Source organism: Erythrolamprus reginae, chromosome 1 (assembly GCF_031021105.1).
Source record: "Erythrolamprus reginae isolate rEryReg1 chromosome 1, rEryReg1.hap1, whole genome shotgun sequence".
Classification (NCBI taxonomy): Eukaryota; Metazoa; Chordata; class Lepidosauria; order Squamata; family Dipsadidae; genus Erythrolamprus; species Erythrolamprus reginae.
This window is the reverse complement of record NC_091950.1, coordinates 45454768-45477829: the sequence shown is the minus strand read 5'-3', so window position 1 is coordinate 45477829 and position 23062 is coordinate 45454768. Positions and strand designations below refer to the sequence as shown.

At 39.5% G+C, this 23062-nt stretch overlaps 1 protein-coding gene across 3 annotated transcripts in view; it reads left to right on the top strand.

The window, feature by feature from the left end:
- AKT1 (AKT serine/threonine kinase 1) overlaps window positions 1-22749 on the top strand; it is a 155707-nt gene extending 132958 nt beyond the window's left edge. For all 3 annotated transcript variants that reach the window (XM_070751237.1, XM_070751245.1, XM_070751254.1), the window contains 7 exons: window positions 653-721; window positions 1774-1899; window positions 3664-3792; window positions 12617-12831; window positions 15217-15304; window positions 19827-19929; window positions 20930-22749. In XM_070751237.1, coding sequence (XP_070607338.1) covers window positions 653-721; window positions 1774-1899; window positions 3664-3792; window positions 12617-12831; window positions 15217-15304; window positions 19827-19929; window positions 20930-21009 — 810 coding nt within the window. In that variant the 3' untranslated portion in view covers window positions 21010-22749. The remainder of the gene's footprint in view (window positions 1-652; window positions 722-1773; window positions 1900-3663; window positions 3793-12616; window positions 12832-15216; window positions 15305-19826; window positions 19930-20929) is intronic.
- The last annotated feature ends 313 nt before the right edge of the window (window positions 22750-23062 follow it).

Genomic DNA, 23062 nt, shown 5'->3' with positions numbered 1-23062 from the left:
CCCCGCTTTAGGAGTCAGCGGAGAACGGCGCGCCTGCTTTAAAACGATCAGAGCCGGCCGGCTCCGATCGTTTTAAAACAGGCGCACCGTTCTCCGCTGACTCCTGGCGAACTTCCCCGCTTTAGGAGTCAGCGGAGAACGGCGCGCCTGCTTAAAACGATCGGAGCTGGCCGGCTCCGATCGTTTTAAAACAGGCGCGCCGTTCTCCGCTGACTCCTGGCGAACTTCCCGGGCGAAGGGTGGGCGAGCGGGTGCTGGGGGGGGCTTCGCCCTCCCGCCAGCAAGAGGGGGAAGACCCAGGGAAGCCGCCCAGCAGCTGATCTGCCCGGCGCCATCTACGCATGCGTGCCCATAGAAAAAAGGGCACGCATGCGCAGATGGTGTTTTGACTTCCGGGTTCAAAAATCGCAAATTACCCTGTTCGCAATGGTCAGGGACGCAATAACCGGGGGATCACTGTATTCATAATGTATACTAAAAGTGTTCACTTTTTAGAAAGGAGCATTGGTAGAGAGGAATTCATCATTTTCTGTTAACAGCAAATGCAATTTGTGGAAGTTTCAGGGGACGGTCCAACACCAGTAAACTACTGGTAGGTTATAAAGTATTACAGATGTTATAAAATTAAGATTTTTGTCTACTTTTTTTATAGGCATTGAAATATTCCTTTCAGACGCATGACCGTTTGTGTTTTGTTATGGAATATGCTAATGGAGGGGAGGTAAGGATTATATTCCTCAAAATCAAATGTTGTTAAGTGATGTCATTTTAATGGTTGGAAAACCTCTCAGTTTGCCTATTAACTTTTTAAAAAAGTTTGCAAAGATCCAGCCCTTGATTAATGATAGAGCAGAAGCTTTGTATGTATAAGGAGGAAATACTGCTCCTTGGCATTTCTTAAATTTATTTATTTATATCCCGCCTTTATTATTTTAATAAATAATAAATGTGTTGAATATAGCACTCATGTTTCATCCTACTTTCTTGAAGTGGTTGGGCTCAAAGAGGCTGACTTGCCCAAAGAAACTCAAGTAGCTTTCATGCCTAGTGCAGGATTAGAACTCATAGCCTCCCAGTTTCTAGCATAGGGCCTTAACCACTAGACTAAACATACTCTAGTACAGTGTTTTTCAACCAGTGTGCTGTGGGGAAATTAAACATGGGTCCCCAAACTACGGCCCATGTGCCAGATATGGCCCACGGAGGCCATTTATCCACCCCGCCACCAGCCACCTCCATCCGAACATAAACATTCCCCTCACAATCCCTCCAGCTATCAGTGACAGGAAGAATGTAGGCTCAGGGAACGCTCACTAATCAATCACCACCTAGGATTCATCCCGACCACTAGCAATGAATCAATAGCAGGCCGCCTCTCATCCGCACTTAGGAAGGTCCCCACTGCTGCCGCACACTTGTCATTGTGTGGCCCTGGCGAGTGAGGTATAAATACATTTAGAAACTATATTATTAACTATATGTATAGTATGTACTGTGTTAGAGTGTCATTTTGTGTCATTTTGGTCGGTGGTGTGCCCCAGGATTTTGTAAATGTAAAAAATGTGCCCCGACTCAAAAAAGGTTGAAAATCACTGCTCTAGTATAAGACATTAAAAAGTGCTTTTAAAAAATCATTTAAAAATCTAACAAAACCAGAAGGAAATATTCCAAGTGGAAACATGAAATAAGCAATGCATGTTAATTATTTTCACTGACTTTCCTTTATAGCCAGTGCATAAATTTCTTTTCATATGTAATGATTTGCCATTGCAGCTATTTTTCCACCTATCACGAGAACGTGTTTTTTCTGAAGATCGTGCCCGGTTCTATGGGGCTGAAATTGTATCGGCGTTGGACTACCTACATTCAGAGAAAAATGTGGTATATAGAGACTTAAAGGTATGTAGATTGGAGGTGGAGTGGTGCTAAATCTGTTAAAAAGTGCTAGTTTGATCAATGATTCCCCATCTCTGCATGAGACAGGGTTCCTCTCCTCACGTGTCAAAAACCCCATTCAGTTGTACAAATACCTCTTCAGTACGTTCTTTTTCAGTTTGTATTGAAAATCAATATATTGAATATATAGAGAGAGAGATAAAATCAATACAAAATCAACATTTAAATACATTTGCAAAATACAGAATAACGGATTTGGAAGGGATCTTGGAGGTCTTCACTTGTACAATACAGTCTCAGTACAAAACACCAACATTTTAAAGAAGCTAAATTGGAAATCATCCTCAGAATAAAAATAAAATCAAAGCGCTCTGAACTTTTAAATTTGGTCTCATCAGTTGATTGTATTGGATGACTCATTGATCACATTTCTAATATCACTAATATCACTCGCAGCTCCTCTCCTTTTATAAAGTGCTGTTCTACATTAAGCCTAATAAATTCAAGTAAAAACTGACAGGAGGGGCATTTCCCTAGTCAAAACTCTAAACAGCTGGATTTAGGGTTAGGGATAGAGTTCTCCAAACTCCTAATTTATTCCATCATTCTGAAAGAAACAATGCAGTCCTGATTCTGTTTCAGCAGCTTTTAAGCAAAGGATGTAAGCATGGATAGCCGATGCTTTGGGCGATTAGTCCTCTGTAGTTTAATCAAGAATATTCTCCATGCAATTTTAATTTCTTGACAGACTTATACAAGAATATATCATTATCTAATCTCCAAATCCCATATCGGCAACATTTATTTATTTATTGGTTGGTTGGTTGGTTGGTTTATAGGTTTATAGATTTATATATATTCACCTATCTTATAAAAAAATCTGGGTGGCTCCCAATCAAAAATATAGGATTGAGCAAGTATGAAGATAACTCTGGTTTCCTTGATAAAATCATCAATAAATCTGATAAATCTGAATTGCAATTCCCAAAATGCCCTAAAACACCCAGAGAATATCTTTGGAAAAAAGCTGCCACATCATAGTAATGTTTAGAATTGCTTTTAAAAAGCCAGGTAGGTGAGATGAGCAGTGTAGAAGTGTGAAACATTAATAAATAAATCAAATTACTATGTAGAGATTATAATGTACCCCAAATACCCAATACAACTTCTGGTTACCATAGTTTCAGACAGCAATAGAAAAACATGAGTTTTCAGAAGACATTGGGAACGAATAAGGCTGTGAGGATAGTTTGATGTAGTGGTTAAGACATCAGGGTACAAACTTGGAGACCAGGAGTCCTAATCTCACTTTAAGCATAAAGCCATCTGGGTGATCTTGGGCCAGTCACTCTCTCTCAACCCTAGGAAGTAATCAATTGCAAATAACCTCTGAAATCTTGCAAGGAAAATGTCAGGGACTTGTCCAAGCAGTCATCAGAAATCAACCTCAACTCAAAGACTCATACACCTGCACAGCACAGCAAAGCACATAGGACTGATAAATGGTAGTCATATATATTGATTTTGGTTTTAATTTTCTGATACTAATACGGAAGGCTGCTCAGAATCATTGGAAATGGAGGAGCCTAAGTGTTACAGTAATAAACACTTAAAGTGTAAGTGTAAGATCTGTAGCACTTCTTCCAAATAACATCATTTTAGGATACTTTTACAAACGTGTTAAAGATAATTTTACAAATATGTTGAAGATTCTCAGTACTTATCCTGATAATTTCATGTCTAACTTTTTATATGTTTTTATTTAAGTTGGAAAACTTGATGCTGGATAAAGATGGACACATAAAAATAACAGATTTTGGGTTATGTAAAGAAGGGATCAAGGATGGAGCAACAATGAAGACTTTCTGTGGAACACCAGAATACCTTGCCCCAGAGGTACCATTCATATTATATTTATATTATCACCAGGGATTTTCCTTCATCAAAAATAGATGCTAAGATATTTCCCAAAATATTACTGTATAAAAGTCAAGTAAATGTTGTGAGTGTTCATGAATTCTGGTTTGTATGTTGCCTTGACACTAAAGGCTGGAGTTAACTCTGCTAAAGTATCTCTTTTATTGAAAGCCACTTCACTTTTCTGGGATGGGAGAGAACAAGCTGAAGTTGAACCCAAGCAAGAGGTCTCTGTCTGCTCCAAAATTATCTCTAGGTGGATCTAGATATCCCTGAAGGAGCAGATCTATGACTTGGGGTCCTCATGGATATCCAGTTTCTACTCAATAGTAAACAGATGCCATGGCCAGGGACCTTGGCCCAGCTTTGGCTGACATGCCAGTTGCAGCACTATCAGAAACATAGAAACATAGAAGACTGACGGCAGAAAAAGACCTCATGGTCCATCTAGTCTGCCCTTATACTATTTCCTGTATTTTATCTTACAATGGATATATGTTTATCCCAGGCATGTTTAAATTCAGTTACTGTGGATTTACCAACCACGTCTGCTGGAAGTTTGTTCCAAGGATCTACTACTCTTTCAGTAAAATAATATTTTCTCATGTTGCTTTTGATCTTTCCCCCAACTAACTTCAGATTGTGTCCCCTTGTTCTTGTGTTCACTTTCCTATTATAAACACTTCCCTCCTGAACCTTATTTAACCCTTTAACATATTTAAATATTTCGATCATGTCCCCCCTTTTTCTTCTGTCCTCCAGACTATACAGATTGAGTTCATTAAGTCTTTCCTGATACGTTTTATGCTTAAGACCTTCCACCATTCTTGTAGCCTGTCTTTGGACCCGTTCAATTTTGTTAATATCTTTTTGTATTGTCCATGAGGTCTCCAGAACTGAACACAGTATTCCAAATGTGGTCTCACCAGTGCTCTATATAAGGGGATCACAATCTCCCTCTTCCTGCTTGTTATACCTCTAGCTATGCAGCCAAGCATCCTACTTGCTTTTCCTACTGCCCGACCACACTGCTCACCCATTTTGAGACTGTCAGAAATCACTACCCCTAAATCCTTCTCTTCTGAAGTTTTTGCTAACACAGAACTGCCAATGCAATACTCAGATTGAGGATTCCTTTTCCCCAAGTGCATTATTTTACATTTGGAAACATTAAACTGCAGTTTACATTGCTTTGACCATTTATCTAGTAAAGCTAAATCATTTACACAGAGAGGGAAAAACTTGCAATATCTCATGTTCTTATCACACCTGGTTTGAACTATAACATGGGAGTGTGCTTCAGAACTAAGAAACTAAGAATACAGTTGTCCATGAGCTCACTAACACCTGGTGTTGGGAGCATGTCACACCTGCACTGGTCACCAAGGAGCTTCTGGGTGCAATGTAAAGTGTTGGTTTTAACTATAAAGCCCTCAGCAGCTTGGCGTCAGGTTCCTGTCAGGACTGCATTCTCTAATAAAATTGGCAATTCCGTGATCTTTTCATAAGAAGGAGCTTATGGTTCCCACTCCCAAGAGCTGAAAATCATGAGGCTTTGCACCTCAGTAATAGCACCAGACCTTTGAATAGCTTCTATTTGAAATTAGATTTACTCTCTTCCTATGCATCTTCTGCAAACAACTTATCTTTAGATTTTTATATGTGTTGGTGTGAATTTCTGAGAGTTAATTGGGTTATGTTGTGATATAAATGTAACAAATTAATCACTTTGAAATGCACAAAAAACAGATTTTGCTTTTCATACACTGTCTTTCGTTAGGGTTTCCCATAAAAAAAGATTAAACATTAACTTCCATCTGAGAAAATGCAAAGTTGGGGATTGGAATAAAAGCAGAGAAAACATCCTTTCTTGGTTTGCCTTGGGTTGCCTTAAGGAGCATAGTTTGATATCTTTCTGTCTGAATCTGATTTGAAATTTGTTACTTAGACATGTAGATAGAAGCTGTTGAGAATTCGGTTTGGCTTTTCTGAATTTGCATTGCCCAAGTCTTGTGAACTAGTAGAGAAATTTTGATTTAACTATTAAGGTGTGTTCTAGCTACCAGGAGACTCTGAGCTCTAAACCCACTTTAGGCATGGAAACCAGTTGAGTGACTTCAGACAGCCTCCATCTCTCAGTCCAATCCGTTTCACAAGAGTTGTTGTTGTGGAGAAAATAGAATACAGGAGTATTAGGCATGTTTGCCATTCTTGAGTTGAATGAATGAATGAGAATATAAAGGTTTATAATTGCAACAGGATCAAATGGTGAAAATGCCGCATGAATGGTCTTCAAAGAATTAATCCAATCTATTGTTTCTGCACTTCACTGACATTAAGGTGTGTGGAGTGCAACTCCTTCAATTCCTCAGGTTGCATGCAGCCGAAAGCATGAAGTCCACATATCTTAAAGTTGTTGAAGTGGAGAAACTTTGGTCTAATCTACTTTTAGTAATTTCCAGGAGTCAAATTAGTCTTTTTTTAGACTCATAGTGCAAGAGTCAGGAGTGACATAAAGGTATAAGAACAATAAAAACCATCACCTCTCTAGCAGTTGGCAAAATACACTGCTTAAAAAAATGAAGGGAACACTCAAAGAACACATCCTAGATCTGAATGAATGAAATATTCTCATTGAATACTTTGTACTGTATAAAGTTGAATGTGATGACAACATGTGAAATTGATTGTCAATCAGTGTTGCTTCCTAAGTGGACAGTTTGATTTTACAGACATTTGATTTACTTGGAGTTATATTGTGTTGTTTAAGTGTTCCCTTTATTTTTTTGAACAGTGTATATCATGGCAATGAATTACATCAGCAAAATTAATTTTCTATCATGAGTTCAAACCAAGTGTTTGTGCTTTTTCTTCTTGTGATTAATGACTCCAGAAGTTATGAGAATATACACACCATGTATGCCGCCCCGAGTTTTCGGAGAGGGGCGGCATACAAATCCAAATAATAAATAAATAAATAAATGTGGTCAGGCAGGGGTTGCTGCTACTGGTGCACTGTGCGCACAGCTTTATGTCTCAGGTGTGTGTGCACGTCCGAGTGAGATTTTGCTTCTGCGCATGCGCAGGAGGCAAAATCTGGTGAAGGGATGTGTGTGCGAGAGAGAAATTTGTGATTTTTTTGCTTCCCCGCATGTGCAGAAGCAAAAATCCGTAGTGGTAGGAACCCGATACTGCATGTGGTGTATATATAGTGAAGGGCTACCAAATTTTTTACTATCACACTGTGGGTGTGGCTTATGCAGGACGCCCTGCATTTTCTTTCAATATCTTTCAGTGCAAATTGGGTGCTCTGGGGTGGAGCTTCATTTTTGCTACCCCACTGCGTCCCCTCCTGTTCGGCCTGCGTGTCTCAACCACCCGTAATTACAGGGTAATTAGTCCACGAAGACACACACCACATGATAAAAGGAAAACCCAAAAGTTTTTGTAAACAGAAAAACAGAAACCGCTCCCTTTTTAAATGTCAAAGGGATTTTCTGGTACACACAAGGCACAGGTTAAACGCAGTCCAATTGCTCACCCAATAACGGGGAAATTGAGTCCAATTCTAAAGTCCAGAGAGTCCACACACACAATCCTGAAGAGCAAAAACCACGATCTTGACGAAACAATGAATCAAATAAACTGCCATGAGGCTAAAACACCAGGCTGCACTTTTATCTGTAGCACTAATTACAGCAGCCCCACCCAACCACAGGTGGCCTCATTTTCTCTTGTAATAATCCTTCAGTTGTTGTCTCCTATGCATCACTCTATGCATGCATGGATGTGTTATTAATTCTTGTTCAGAATCCAGGGATGATACAGATGACTGATCTCCTCCTGGGCTGCCTGCCAAACTCCCCTCTTCCCTGTCACTCATGCTTCCTTGGTCAGAGGAGACTTTGTCGGCAGATTCTACTGGGAGCAAAACAGGCCTGCGGCATGTGGATGTCTCCCCCACATCCACCTCCACACTCCTTGGGGCAGGAGCTGGACCAGAGCCAACCACAACACCTCCTGTCCGGGCAGTAGCCCACCCCTGTGTATATATTAAGTAAGCTGTGTAGTCTAACCCAAATTATTTATCTAGTACATTTTTATCCCAGCCTCCTTCCCAGGGAAACATGACATTGTACATGACTTTTCTCTGTACTCATTTGGTCCTCACAGTAACCCTGCACACAGTCATGGGCTCCTACGGGTACAGTCAGGAGCGCAGTACCGGTAGCAAAATTTGGAGCCCCACCCCAGAGCACCCAATTTGCACTGAAAGATGTTGAAACAAAATGCATAAAACATACCCACAGTGTGGTAGTAAAAATTTTGCTAGCCCATCACTGCCTGCACATAAGATTAAGGTGGTTTCTTGGTTTCTCTTGGGGAAATTGGTCTCTGCAAATCCAGTTCCATTTCCCTCCAGCTCTTTTCTGTCCCCACAACTGTCTGTGCTGAGTAAAGGTGACAAGAATTACAATCCAACATATGGCGCGGGGCGGGGGGGAGGAATAGATTCAGAGAAAAGCTACTCTGTTTCAGTCCATAGGTCCATCGCAACTTTGCAAGATGGAACTAAAAATATGGCCCGTTTACATGAATGTTGAAACAGTTACCTGGATAATATGGGGAGCAGCTTGGATAGTGTCAGCCTGGATTGCTTCAAGGCAGGATTAGACAGATTCACGGATGCCAAGTGTATCGATGGTTATTGAAATGGATGTCCAAGTGCTGCCTCTATGTTGGTTGAGGCAGGCTGGATTCCCTTGACTACCATTTGTTGGGGGTCAAGGGAAAGGGAGGGTCTTGCCTTCTCTTTCTGCTCAAGATCCCCATGGACAATTGGTGGGCCACTGTGTGACACAGAATGCTGGACTCGATGGGCTTTGGCCCGATTCAGCATGGCTCTTCTTATGTTCTTATAAGCATGTTTGAATTTTCAAAGAATACTAAATAACCTGAATTTGGGAACAACATCTCCGGGGGGGTGGGGGGGTGTTATTCAACTTCTCTTGGCCTTTAGATATCATGTCAAGTGAGTTGGCTTTCAAACCCACCGATGAGCATGTACTAGCAAATGTCCCACATCAATGAAGTCACTTAACCTTTTTTTAAAAGTGGAAAGTGAGGCTTGCCTTGTTGTCATCTGTTTGTAATTGGAACCCGGCCTTCGAACTTGTTTGTACAGTTGCTGCATAGTTGTTTTAGGGTCATGCTGGAATTTGGTACATAGATGGCTGCGGCTGTACCACGTCAGCTTTGATGTGTTAGATGTATTGGTCACCAAGGTGTTTACAGCTGCTGTGCCTCCTCTTGTAAATTCCAACCATGCAGCTGTTCAGCATTGTTGGCTTCCAACTTGACCAGTCAGTTATTTTAAGTAAAATGACCTTCTTTTAAATCCTATCCTTATTTATTCCTCCAATTAAAAACCATGCAAGGGCATTAATATTTCTCCTACCATATGTAGATTTTTCCCTTTTCATTTGTGTTTCAAATACTGACAAGTTTGAAATAGCATCTTGATGTAGAATAGAACAGAACAGGATAGAATTCTTTATTGGCCAAGTGTGATTGGACACACACAGAATTTGTCTTTGGTACATATGCTCTCAGTGTACATAAAAGTACAACACTTAATGAATATCCTAGGGGTCAAATAAGCAATGAGGCCACAATCAACATTAATAAAAATGTTAAGGATACAAGCAACAAGTTACAGTCATATAGTCATAAGTGGGAGAAAATGTTTGAGCTTGTCAGTATGAAAAAACTAGTAGTAATAGCAGTGCAGACTTTGTAAATAGTTTGACAGTGTTGAGGGAATTATTTGTTTAGCAGAGTGATGGCGTCCGGGGGAAAACTAGTAGAACATGCTTTTGCTTTGCAAATCTTAGGTTCTCAGTACTTAAGAGAACTCTTCTTGGAGGCTGATGATAGTCTTCCAAGCTAGCTACTTGAATCCACTGCAAGGGAGCATTACTCAGAGAACATCTGGCTTTCCATATTGAAGATATTTGCCAAAAATAACATTAATCCATTAAAAAAAAAACATTAAAACCTATTTTCCACCTAGGAGGTTCAACAAAATAATTCTGCATGTTCAAATCTCCTTTACTTAGCAGAATCCAGATGTACTAAACATATAGCCAGTAAGAAGTTTAAAACATACAGTTGAGGATTGTATTTGGGGCTACTCTTGGTCATTGAAGTATTCGTTCTGCTAGATTTAGAAGCAGTATTAGACTACTACAGTATTAATGAGAGTGTAGCTATTACTGTATAATATGTCTTCTATGGTTCGTCATAATGTCTTTAATAGAACCAATGCAGGAAATTCACTTTTATTAAAATTTCCTTCCAATTAATCTCCATATCCGTGTATAAGAGAGTTTCTTGCCCTCTGGCTACTATTGCTAATCATTGAAATAAATTATGTAGCTGTTTGCTTAAGGTTTAGGATAGTTTACTTTGATGGATGTGTGCCTTTTTAACAAACTGTTCAATGTTTGCATTTTTAAAAAAACTGTCTCTTGTTTCAAAAACATTCCCAGAAAATCATGTAGACCATCCCAAGAATATTTGGGAGAAATGCAATTTTGTAAATGGCCTTGTAAAATGTATTGAGTCTTGTTTTTTTTTAAATGAGAAGGAGGAATAAGTAGCCAAAAAAAAAGAAAGGCAATATACTGCTGTGTCTCCTGCACTAGCAAACTCCAGCCCTGATTTAAGTTCTGTCCAGGGAGATGAAATGTCCTCCCAGAGTGACACTGGTTGAACAGGGGTCAACTGGCATGCTGCACAACCCCACATGAGGAGTGTCAAAGCCCTCCTCCCTGTTCCCGGATTGCTCATAGAGGCTGATGAGCCTGGCTCCTGGAATCCTAGCAGATGAAGCAGCTGTGTTGGGCTTCTACATATATGGGGCAGCTGCAGAACCAGCTGTCGCTTAGTGTGAATCATACAGCAGAAGATGCTGTAAATAGACCTGTGTGGGGTAATCCAATACCTGGCAGCCTTTGGTTTTTCACTGCAAGCCATCTTCTAGGTTCCAATTTTTTTTTCCCCGAAGCAAAGTAGCAAACAGGGAGGCACTAATAAATAGAGAACAAACTTCCAAGATGTTCTATCCCTGCTCTTGATGCTTTCAGTGTCATATATTTGAGATCTTCATTATGACCATGTTGTTAGAAACTGATCAGAAGATGCAGAACTCCAGTTTGTATTGTGCCTAGGCAGCAGAAATGGTAGGAGATGGAAGTTGAACAACTTTTCATTTTGGGGCGGCGGAAAGTTGTCACAGATTTCTAACTTTGAAATAACAAGTCTGCTGCAAAGTCTTACAGCAGACACTCCTTAATTTGGTGCCTCCAAATTGCAATACCCATCATTGATATCCAGCACAACCAGTGTTGTTCGCTGGAGATGATGTGTAGTTCAGATCTCTGAAGGACATTTCCTTAAAGAGGAAGATAGGTAGCTTTCCACGAGGATATGGCATCTTAGATAATATAACTGGCTAAGGATGATGTGAGATTGAAGTGACAAAATTAGTGGACCAGAGGAATGCTGTCAATATAATTTACTTGTGTTTCAGTAAGGCATTTGATAAAGTAGACCATAACCTACTACTCGACAAAGTAGAAAAATGGGTTAGACACCACCACCACCAGAATTGAAATTGGCTGACCAAGCACATCAGGTGTAGTGCTCAATGGAACTGCATCTACATGGAGGAAAGCATGCAGTGGTGTACCCCAAGGCTCTGTTTTAGGCCCAGTACGCTTCAACATCTTCATCAATGACTTGGACAAGGGGATATATGCAAATTTGCAAATGACACCAAACTTGCAGGAATAGCCAACACTCCACTCAATATACAGAAGGATCTTGACAGACCTGAACATTGGGCGTTATCTAACAAAATGAAATTCAATGGTTAAAAAAGTAAAGTTCTGCATTTAGGCAAGAAAAACAAAATGCAGAGGTATAGTATATGTGGTACCTTGCTCAACAGTAGTAACTGTGAGTGGGACCTTGGAGTCCTAGTCCATAATTATTTAAATATGAGCCAGGAGTGTGCAGCAGCTGCCAAAAAAGCCAACACAATTCTAGGCTGCATTAACAGAGGGATACGTGAATTGTTAATACCACTTTACAATGCCTTGGTAAGGCCACACTTGGAATACTGCATCCAGTTTTGATTGCCACGATGAAAAAGGATGTTGAGACTACAGAGAAAAGGTTAAAAGGTAATGATTAGGGGACTGGATGCTAAAACATATGAAAAACGATTGCAGGACCTGGGTATGTCTAGTTTAATGAAAAGAAGGACTAGATGAGACATGGTAGCAGTGTTCCAATATCTCAGGGGTTGCCACAAAGAAGAGGGAGTCAAACTATTCTCCAAAGCACCTGAGGGTAGGGGTGAAAACTAATCAAAGGAGAAGCAGCATAGAAGTAAGGAGAAATTTCCTGACAGAACAATTAATCCGTGAAAGAGCTTGCCTCCAGAAGTTGTGAATGCTCCAACACTGAAAATTTTAAAGAAGTTGTTGGATAATCATTTGTCTGAGGTGGTCTAGGGTTCCCTGCCTAAGCAGGGGGTTGGACTAGAAGATCTCCAAGATCCCTTCCAACTCTGTTATTCTATTCTATTTAGATGTACTTACTGCATTGTACCTGATGATGGATGTTCAGTAGGATTTTTTTTTAATGTTGTCAACTTGTTAGAGGAAACAATACCATTTTACTTTGTTTTGTGAAAAGCTTGCCATTGATCTAGAATTCTTGCCATTGTCTACAGGTGCTGGAGGATAATGACTATGGCCGTGCAGTGGATTGGTGGGGTTTAGGAGTTGTCATGTATGAAATGATGTGTGGACGTCTTCCCTTCTATAATCAGGACCATGAGAAACTCTTTGAGCTCATCCTAATGGAAGAGATTAGGTTCCCACGTACGTTGTCACCCGAAGCAAAGTCTCTTCTGTCGGGTTTGCTGAAGAAGGATCCAAAGCAAAGGTGAAGGTTTAATGCATTTGACCTGAATGCTTCCCAGATTCTTGATTGACCAGTCAGGTGTCTTCTGTATGTTTTGCATTATTCCATTCATTGTGATTTTGATTTCTCAGTACAGTGGTACCTCGACCTAAGAACGCCTCTACTTACAAACTTTTCTAGATAAGAAGATTTTTTTGCCTCTTCTCAAGAACCATTTTCCACTTACAAACCCGAGCCTCCGAAACTGTAACCGGAAAAGGCAGGGAGAAGCCTCTGTGGGGCCTCTCTAGGAATCTCCTGGCAAGGAAAATGGCTGAAAAAGGCGGGGAGAAGGCTCAATGGGGCCTCTCCTGGGAGGAAACAGGGCCTCCACCCACCCTGTGGTTTCCCCAATCACACACATTATTTGCTTTAACATTAATTCCTATGCAAAAAATGCTTCTTCTTACAAACTTTTCTACTTAAGAACCCGGTCATGGAACGAATTAAGTTCGTAAGTAGAGGTACCACTGTATATCCAAATCTTGTTATGTGCGTTGTTTGTTATCATTTAGCTGTTTTATGTCCCCTGATAAAGTTTCAAACATATAATCTACACATAGGCACACATTAGTTGGTCATCCCTTGAGGGAAAGGTAATGCAATTTGATATGAGTAGAATAAATATGAAATTTTAGGCTGACCATATTTATCTTTACCCCAATGTTGGATGGCTCCATGAACAACTTAAGAAGAGCATATATTTTCCCCGTTGACCTTGTGGAAGCTGACAGGGAGCATCAGACATCATGACCACCTGACCACAGGGACAGTGCAGTGGCCATAACTTTACAAATAAAACTGGCCTAAATATGGTGGAAATTTCAATTTCATAGGAATCAGATTTTTACACATTTTTACGTGCCGTGATTCCGAAAGTGTTGCAGTATAATGCAGTGTTGGCAGAGGTGGGTTCCTCCCAGTTTGGACCAGTTCACCCGAACCAGTAGTGACGCGCTGGTGATGTCATGATGACATCACGGAACTAGTTGGGTAGGTGCTGGTCTGTGGGTGCCACCATCTTTTTTTAAAAAAATTTATTGAGATGTTTTTTTGAATTTATTTTTTTTCTTCTGAGCATGCACAGAAGCTGAGTTTCTGGCACTGTGCATGAGGGCACCATCTTGTTTTCTGCTTTTTTAAAAAATTGGTTTTTTTTTGGCACTGTACATGCACACAGCCATGTGGCATGGAGGAAGCAAACCAGCAGTAAAGTACATTAGAACCAATGAAGCGAACCGGCTGCAAGATACATTGCAACCAGAGATGGGCTGCTGGTGGTGTAGGCTGCTCTATAGAGTGGTAGTAAAATTGATGCATGTGCAGCTGTGCGTGATTGCTGGGCACACACACACACACCCGGTGCGCGATTTGGCTTCTGTGCATGCAAAGAAAGCCAAATCTCACGCAAAGACACTCACCCGCAGTAGTTTTCAGCCATTTTCACCGGGTTTTTTGCTTCTGCGCATGCAGAGAAGCAAAGAAATCGGTGAAAGTCACTGAAATTTCATTTGCGAGAGCATCCTTGCATGAGATTCGGTTTCCTATGCATGCGCAAAAGCTGAATCTCTTGCCAACGCATGCACAGCTCCCCGGGCCAGCCTCCGGGAGCGTGCCGGTAGTGCCGGTGACAGGGCAGCCCTTCACTGATTAGAACCCACCCCTGAGGGTTTGGGCTAACTTGTGGGTTCAAAGAGATAAACACTACGAAAGTCTTTGTATCAATAGATGCATACATATTTGAGAAACTCTATTGTAGTGGGGAAATAGAAACTCTTAAAACAAATGAAGATGTTTTTCCCCATAAAATCACTACGTGTGCTATGTGTTTCATTTCAAACACAGTGTTTCCTTTTGTTTCAGTGCTGTTTCTTAATTATGTTTGGGACATAGCTGCCTTCTAAAGAAACAATTGTTGTGAATGCTCTTCATTATCCCTGGATAATAAACAGTAAAGAATGTCTCAAGTCTTTCTCCTTGATATATAGAACAAAACCTTCTGTATCTTGAGGGGTGTTCATAGGCCACAGTGAGTTGGGCAGCAAGGCAGTGATGTGGGAAGAGTGGGTTTTCAAAAGCCTGATAGTCTGTGGGTTGATGTTCAAGTATTTTGGTCAAGTTGACATGGCTTTATTGTGGTTTGCTTATAATTTTAATTGCATGTGTCCAACACTTCCAGGAAGCTCCTAAAAAGTTTTTTTTTTTTTAAAGGATTAATAGAACTGGCATTTCTTCATTATTTCTTAGCAATGTACTTTTATTGTGAATGAAAATATGCCATTAGGAGCACATCAAAGCAAATGAATTTAAAATAAATGCACCGTATTAATGTTGGTGATTTCCTTTCTCCCCTACTCCCCAAAACAGGTTAGGTGGTGGACCAGATGATGCAAAGGAGATTATGCAGCACAAATTTTTTTCTGGCATTGTTTGGCAAGATGTATATGAGAAAAAGGTATTTACAGCTTTTAAGATGGGATTTTTTTTTAGATTGTGTTAATGGCGTTAAACTCCCGGGTCAGCTAGCATGCTGCAGTTGGAGAAGATGGGTCTCCTCACATTCCTAATTTCCCCCCCACCATTAAAAAAAAACCTCTATTGTACACAAAACCTAAACTTTTTTGTTTCATCTTGAAATTTTATATATCCAAATTGACGTGGTGCAGATTAGGTAATCTTAGATATGATCCAAAGTACAGATATGCACTTTGCATATCTGTACATAATGCAGAATTGATCAATTAATTGGGTTTTATGCCACTTTAATTAAAAAAAAGAATTTAACCAGCTTATAAAACTATCCAAAACAGTCATTTTACTTCTGTGCTTTTTTCAGCCGTTCTTCTATTTGCAGTTTTTTTTAAAAATTCCTGAATGCAGCTCAGTTTGCAAAAGGTTCCCATCAACAAGTTAGAATTGCAAGGTCCCAACCTGTCCCCCATATTTGCAAATGTTGCATTGCAAGAATTGTTCTGTCCCAAAAGTCCAGCCTTCTCTCTCTTTCTCTCTTTCTGCAAAACTAATATCCTTCCTAGAGTAGCTCTCTGCTGCCCCTTAGTGGCACTGCACATAAATGATCCTAGCTACTGCATTGAACTGCACCAACTTTTTGCTGATTGAGATGGATTTTTTGGCTCAGGCACTGAAGACAAGGCCCTTGAAGCTGATTTTTTCATTAATCTTTTATTGAATGTTGAGGTCAGCACGAACACTTCCAAGCATATTGCCATTTGAGTTAATTAAAAGAGCCTAATGCATTAAGATGAAAACGTTGTTTATAGTTAAATGTACCAGTACTTGGCAACGTGCTTCCACTTTTCTTCTTTTAAGTTCACAAACTTGCTCTGAGGCTCACTTTCTTTTCTCCACTATTCCCTCCATTTTGGCAGTGGGACTTAAAAGAGAAAAATGAAGAAAAGAGCTAGCCATGCTGTCTGATTAGCATGAATTTTAGTTAATGCCTCAAGACATCTTTGAAAAGCTCAGCTTTGTTTTGTGATTTTATATATATATATATATTGTTCTGTCGGGCTCTCTGGTAGAATCCTCCCAAAAATTCACAGGTACAAAGTTCAGACACACACTCGTTTGAAAATTCAAAACAATGTTCTTTATAATGAAAATTCACTTAAACCAAGCCCTCTTTTGGTATAGCAAAGAGCACTCGTCTCCAAACAAACTGGTAATTTGTACAAGTCCCTTATCAGTTCTGAGATACTTAGCTTGCAGCTGTGAGGCAATTCACAGTCCTTCTTCTTTCACAAAGTGAAACACACTTTGCTCTGGTTTAGTTTCAAAGCGGGAAAAATCAGCACACAAAAAGTCAAAGTCAGTAAAGCAGTCACGAAACCCAACGATCAGATAATCCTCCACAATGGCCAAACCCACAGGCTGCTATTTATAGCAGCCTCACTAATTACCACAACCCCACCCAACCACAGGTGGCCTCATTTTCTTTGATAATAATCTCTCAGTTGTTGTTGCCTATGCATCGCTCTCCTCATGCGTGGCTGTATCACTAACTCTTGTTCTGAATCCAAGGAGGAGCTAGATAATTGATCTCCTTCTGAGCTGTCTGCCACACTCTCCTCCTCCCTGTCACTCATGTCTTCTTGGTCAGAGGAGCCTTCATCATCAGATTTCACCGGGGGCAAAACAGGCCTGCAGCATGTGGATGTCTCCCCCACATCCACAGTCCTTGGGGCAGGAGCTGGGCCAGAGCTAACCACAACATATATATACAGTATATATGGCAACATTAATCATATTGCTGTTGGGGCTATTTTGGGCTGTCATTTTCCCTTCAATATTTGGATTTCTTTGCAGGTGTAACTCCCAAAATGCTAATTGTATTGGGTATATAAAATACCCATTTTCTTTAGCAGGCATTGTTCGCTTGCCTTGTGGTTAATGCATTCTGTCTATTTGGAATCAAGGTTTTAATGATCATGTCTTCAGTTTGCTGATGACTTATGATGAATATAAATTCTACATCTCCAATTGTCCATGGGAGAATATATCCAGCATTTTTATAAATACAAAAAGTATTGGAGATGGTTCAAGGCAAAAAACATATCCACTGAAACATCAAAGGAAAAAAAATAGTTTCTTGCTTTATAAAGCTAAGAGTATTCTGATTTTATCTTTTTTTAAAAATGTACTGCTGCCTCTAAATCCTTTTTGTAACTTGGTCTCAAAGATGTTTGACTTCTTCTACATAATGCTTTTTAAAAAATTTAAACTCTGGATATTTCTATGAACATGCTGTCAGCGTTCACAATAGTTCAAAGCATCAAAGCAATTATTTTAAAAAATAAACCAGCTGCAATACATACCATTCTTCTAGTTTGAAGCTTCTGAAACACAGCTAGAAATTCCCAAACTTCAGGGTGGGAGTGGGGGCAAATCCTACACTGGAGGATGGTTGATTTTAATTTGAGAATGAAAGGCTAAATTTGTTTAATTCCTTAACCTTCTATCCTGCACTAATGAAACTTCCACACCATTAAATGCTTTTTTTTTTTAAAAAAAGACAGTTTTGAAAAGTCTGGACCTTTCTCCACTGCAGAATTAAAATGCTATCCACTGATCCTTGAGTGCAACATTCGTTTTCCGTGCCACCAAACTACACCACCAGTATTGCAGCTGTGTGACTCACTGAAGAAGGATGCTGACTTTGCTATTCTGTCTCTTATGTCCAGCTGGCAAGAATAAATCTGCCAGTCACGGCTCTGCAGAAGGCCTGAGGCTGGTCTCTTTGCAGGACACAGTCGTTCTAGGCTTTCTACTTCAGCTTCTTCTCCTCCTCTGCCCCATCCTGTTATAACATAGGAGGAGTAACAGGTTTTTTAAAAACCCAGCAAAGCCAAGTCACGGAAGGTGATGAGGACACTTGGGTTTTGTTGCTCCTCCCCACCTTTCTTTTTGATCAGCAAGAGATGGTGACTTCATATCCTTGTTTGCCATGTTTGGGAAGCAATAAGGACAGGGGAGACTAGTCCAGTCTCTGAACTTTGGCTGTCCCAACCTGGTGCTAAACTGGTAAAGCCACAGAATTAAAAACACTAGCCTCATAGAGTTTCGGTATCCCGTTCTTTAGGGAAAAATACAGCACAATGACAGCCAAGCCATTTAAGTCTTCAGCCTATCATAGTGATGGCGAACCTATGGCACAGGTGCCACAGGAGGCATGTGGAGCCATAACAAAATAAAATTCAATGGTGAAAAAAGTAAGGTTCAACATTTAGGCAAGAAAAACAAAATGCACACGTACAGTTTATGTGGTACATTGCTCAACTGTGAAAGAGATCTTGGAGTCCTAGTGGACAACCATTTAAATATGAGCCAACAGTGTGCAGCAGCTGCCAAAGAAGCCAGTACAGTTCTAGGCTGTATCTCATCACAGTTCCCAAGGGTTTTTGGACAATGCTGAGTGCGAAATTGAACCACCGCTACCGAGAGTTGGACATGACTGGCAAGGGAAACCTTTTTGGCACATGCACGGCACTGAGTGCCGAAAAGGGAGCACTTCACGCACTTGTCTGGGCCGTGACCAGGAAAAGGAGCTGCCCAGGGGAAATGAACTTCCAGTCAACAAGTCTTCCTGTTACTGCCGCGCATGTGCACGCAACGATCAGCTGCCTGGCGTGTATGCTTACACAAGGGCCAGCTAAGAGTTGCTCGCGCATGCATGCTAGAAGCCAAGAAGGGGAATGGGCCAGGTGACATGGCTCCACATGCCACAAGTTCACCATCATGGTTCTAGCTTAACCATAGCAAGGATTTTGCACTAATCAATTAGGTCCAGGATGAGCAAAAACTGTCAGGACATGAAATTTTAATACTAGTGGCAGGCAGAATAAGGAATAGAGCTTAGGGAAGTTTGCGTCCAACATGACTCGTTGAAGAGATATTGAGATACCTGTTTGTAGAGGGAAAAGGTGATCATTTTCAAGGTGTGTTGAAATCAAAACTACCAACCAGCACAGAATCAGAGAAGTGGCTTTTCATTTAATTACATTATTCTCCTTTATAAGAGGGCTATAATGCTGTTGTTGTTATTACTACTATTACTATTATTATTATTACTACTACTATTATTATTATTACTATTATTATTATTATTATTATTATTACTACTACTACTAGTAGTAGTAGTAGTAGTAGTACTGTTATTGTTAGTATTATTCTGTAACAATTTATCTGAAATTTAACTAAAAGCCAGAAAATAAGCTCAACTGGCTCAAGCATCAGTGAGTTCATGCAATATGGGATTAGAGATCTGAGTGGGCTTAAAGCTGAAATAGAAGTGTTGCCATTCCTATACTACATTTTTAAAAGAATATAAAAATATTATACTGCCAAAAGTTGGTTATCTGGCTGCCAAATTTCAGCAACTCAGACTCGGCTACCTGTGGAGGGTTGCTGAGATTTCCCTATGCTAATAACTCAATTCCATGTTTTATTTCTTTTTACAGCTGGTACCTCCATTTAAACCCCAGGTGACGTCTGAAACAGATACACGCTATTTTGATGAAGAATTTACAGCACAGATGATCACTATCACCCCCCCTGATCAAGGTAATACTACTTGAAAGTGCTTTAGTTGGGCAAGAGGACACATGGCTCAACTGAAAGCTTAATAAATTCTCGCCTTTGACTCTTTCTTTCCACAAAATGCCAGGGTTTTTTTTTTTTTTTAAAGAGTGCTTGAAGCTACCAAAGTTTTTTCTTTCTTTCTTTCTTTCTTTCTTTCTTTCTTTCTTTCTTTCTTTCTTTCTTTCTCTATCTACTTTAGTTATTTATAAAAATAAAATTACAAATATTAATAGAAAGAGGTGGTTTTGCGAGGGGTTCTGCTTGCTGTACAGGTGTTCAACTTGAGACAAAAATGAATATCTTATTTCTGGGAAACAATTATCCTTGTGAGAATATTAGCGGTATTACAATTACGGTGCCCAGTTCACTACAATTCTATATCCTTAATTGGATAAATTTATTTGTTTGTTTATCAAAACCAAAGCACATTTATTTGTATTGGACTTCTTTAAGAATATAAACACGAAGATTCCTATCCACTGAATTCTTTATGCCGTTAGCAATATTTTTTTGAACAGCAAAGCAAATTTAAATCACATTGTTGCTAATACACAAATACATGAATGCAAAAGAGGTCTGTGGGATGTAGACAACGTTTTTGGCATAAACAGCTAGTTCACATTCAAAATTGGGAGGGGATTGGACTGATTTCTAATGTGACTTTTAAAAAAAATTAAAATAAATGAATAAGTAATTGCTAAAGTGGAAAACCCATAGCCAGACTCTAGGATTATAATCATTTGAAATGATTCAAATGCATTGGTTGCATTGGTAGAGAACACCCTGGTTTACTTTCTAGTAAATGTGCGTTTTGTGAGTAACCATGACTGTAATTTGTGAACAGGCAAGCCTCGTGTGTGTGTGTGTGTGTGTGTGTGTGTGTGTGTGTGTGTGTAGCCAAGATCTAGTCGTGCTTTAATGCGCAGTGTACTTTCCATACCACAGTATCAATGCTTTAACCATACTTTCGTTCTGTTTACAGATGACAGCATGGATTGTGTTGATAACGAACGGAGGCCACACTTCCCTCAGTTCTCTTACTCCGCCAGTGGAACAGCTTAATGTTTCACTTGTCCATAACTTCAACCAATCAGACTGCATTTTGGGGACCTTTAATTTCAATGGACACTAGAGAACTCTCTACGATACATGAATTACAAACTATGTTTGTATTACGGTTTAGTTGAATTTGTAGGAAGCCTCACAGGCTATGTATTTAAAACAATCCTGATGAATTTTTGAGTCAGAATCTCTGCAATTTTGAGAAGGAAGATACGAAACCATTCTTAATGCATTATTAAAAAAAACAAAAAACTTTTTTTTTTCCTGGAGAGACAAAAGGACATTTTAGGTTTTTAAGAATGTGCACCAAAAGTTTTCTTTCAAAAAGTCTAAAGCAAATGTTGGCGGTTTAAAAAAAAACAAAGCAAAAACACAACTGTTTTTTTAATTTATTTCATATTGTTCATTATGTGTAAATAGGAAAGCTGCACTCTGAACAATTAGATTTATTTAGGATGAGAGGCAGACTTTGGTAGTGCAATAATTAGAGCAGCAACACAAGAAACGAACAAACTCTGGGCCATCACGGCCACGAGAAATCTGCTGGCAATTCTAGGAAGCCTTTTATAGGAATGGCATGTGGGACTTCAGAGAGATAGTCAAGAAGAAAAAGACGTTAGCACAACTGCTACTACACATTACATATCAAACAGAGCTGAATGATCTGTTTTCAAAATTACATAATGTCCTAATGAAGACAACACATTAGTTATACTACATTCTTGTCCCAGCATGTTTCTGGGATGTTATACTTTAGAAAAACAAATCAGTTTTACCTATTTCAACTGAAAACACTTTAAAGATGCAAAAATTGACCAGGAGAGAGGACAGGATTTGTACACATTAAAAAGCAAACCACGCACAATAGTCTTAAATGAAGAAACATCTATCTTACTGAGCAAAAGTCATATTTTTGGCAGTGGAGTCATATTTTTGGCAGTGAAGCGATAGGCCCTGTTCATATATGTATTACATCTTTTCACAGCCTGGTGCCTTCCAGAAAACGGGTCACAGCTGCAAATATTTTTGTGCAGCGTGGGCTTTCAGCTGCCACAGAATTCTGCAGTGCATAATCCTGATACATCTGGAGGGCACCAGATTGCAGCCGCAGGTTTTAGAGAGGCATTAACATGGCGAGATATTTCGCACGTTGAAATCCCGTCCATCTGTTTTCCACTCTTCAATGTACATTTTTAAAGTTATACGGGGGAGGGAGGGCAAGCTGGATTGGTACCACGAGGCATGGGCAAAAGTCCATCAGTGGTTGCAATGGCTATATGTAAAAAAAAATATTAAGGTGAAACTTTATACGATCAAGGTTTTTTTCCCTTGTTATTTCTTTTTTTAAAATCTTTTGTCACTTTATTTTGTATTTTCACAGCCACATCATTCTGGATTTACCAAACAAAATTATATTTTTGCTTTTTGACACGGGCCAGGATTTTAAGCTCTCGTACTGTGAATGAATTTATTCAGTTGTGGCTTTATGTTCTTTTAGACACGCTTGTGTTTCTGTTTCTCTTACCTGTTTTAAAAGAAAAGACCTATGTTACAGTTCCTTAACGTTTTTTTTTTATTTGAAAGGGAATTTATTTAAAATACCCACAACTTTCCCTTTACACAAAATTCCATTGTTGTGTGTGTTGTATTTTTTTTTTAAACAACATTCAGTTCTAGTATTTTTACTTATGATATGAAAGTTTCCCTCAAAAGTACTTCAATAAAATGTGCTTTAACAAATTAGTTTTGTCTTGGTTTTGGTAGAATGTATAGGGGATTGAAAAAGAAGCAAAATTGATGTAGACGTTTCTATATAATGCACTTTTCTCAGTAGCCAAGACTGAACAGTAGCTATGAGGATTAATGTTACTTATTAAAATAGTTGATCTATATTAGCAGGGATTTAATGTGTTGGGTCGTAAGCATACTGAAATTGATAAAGTCTTTAGTCCTATGATCTTGACAAAGTCAGTTTGATTTCATTGAAAATGTATGAAGGTTATATCTGTATTTTCAGCTGCAAGAAGAGGAATTTGCGAATGTGACAAATTTC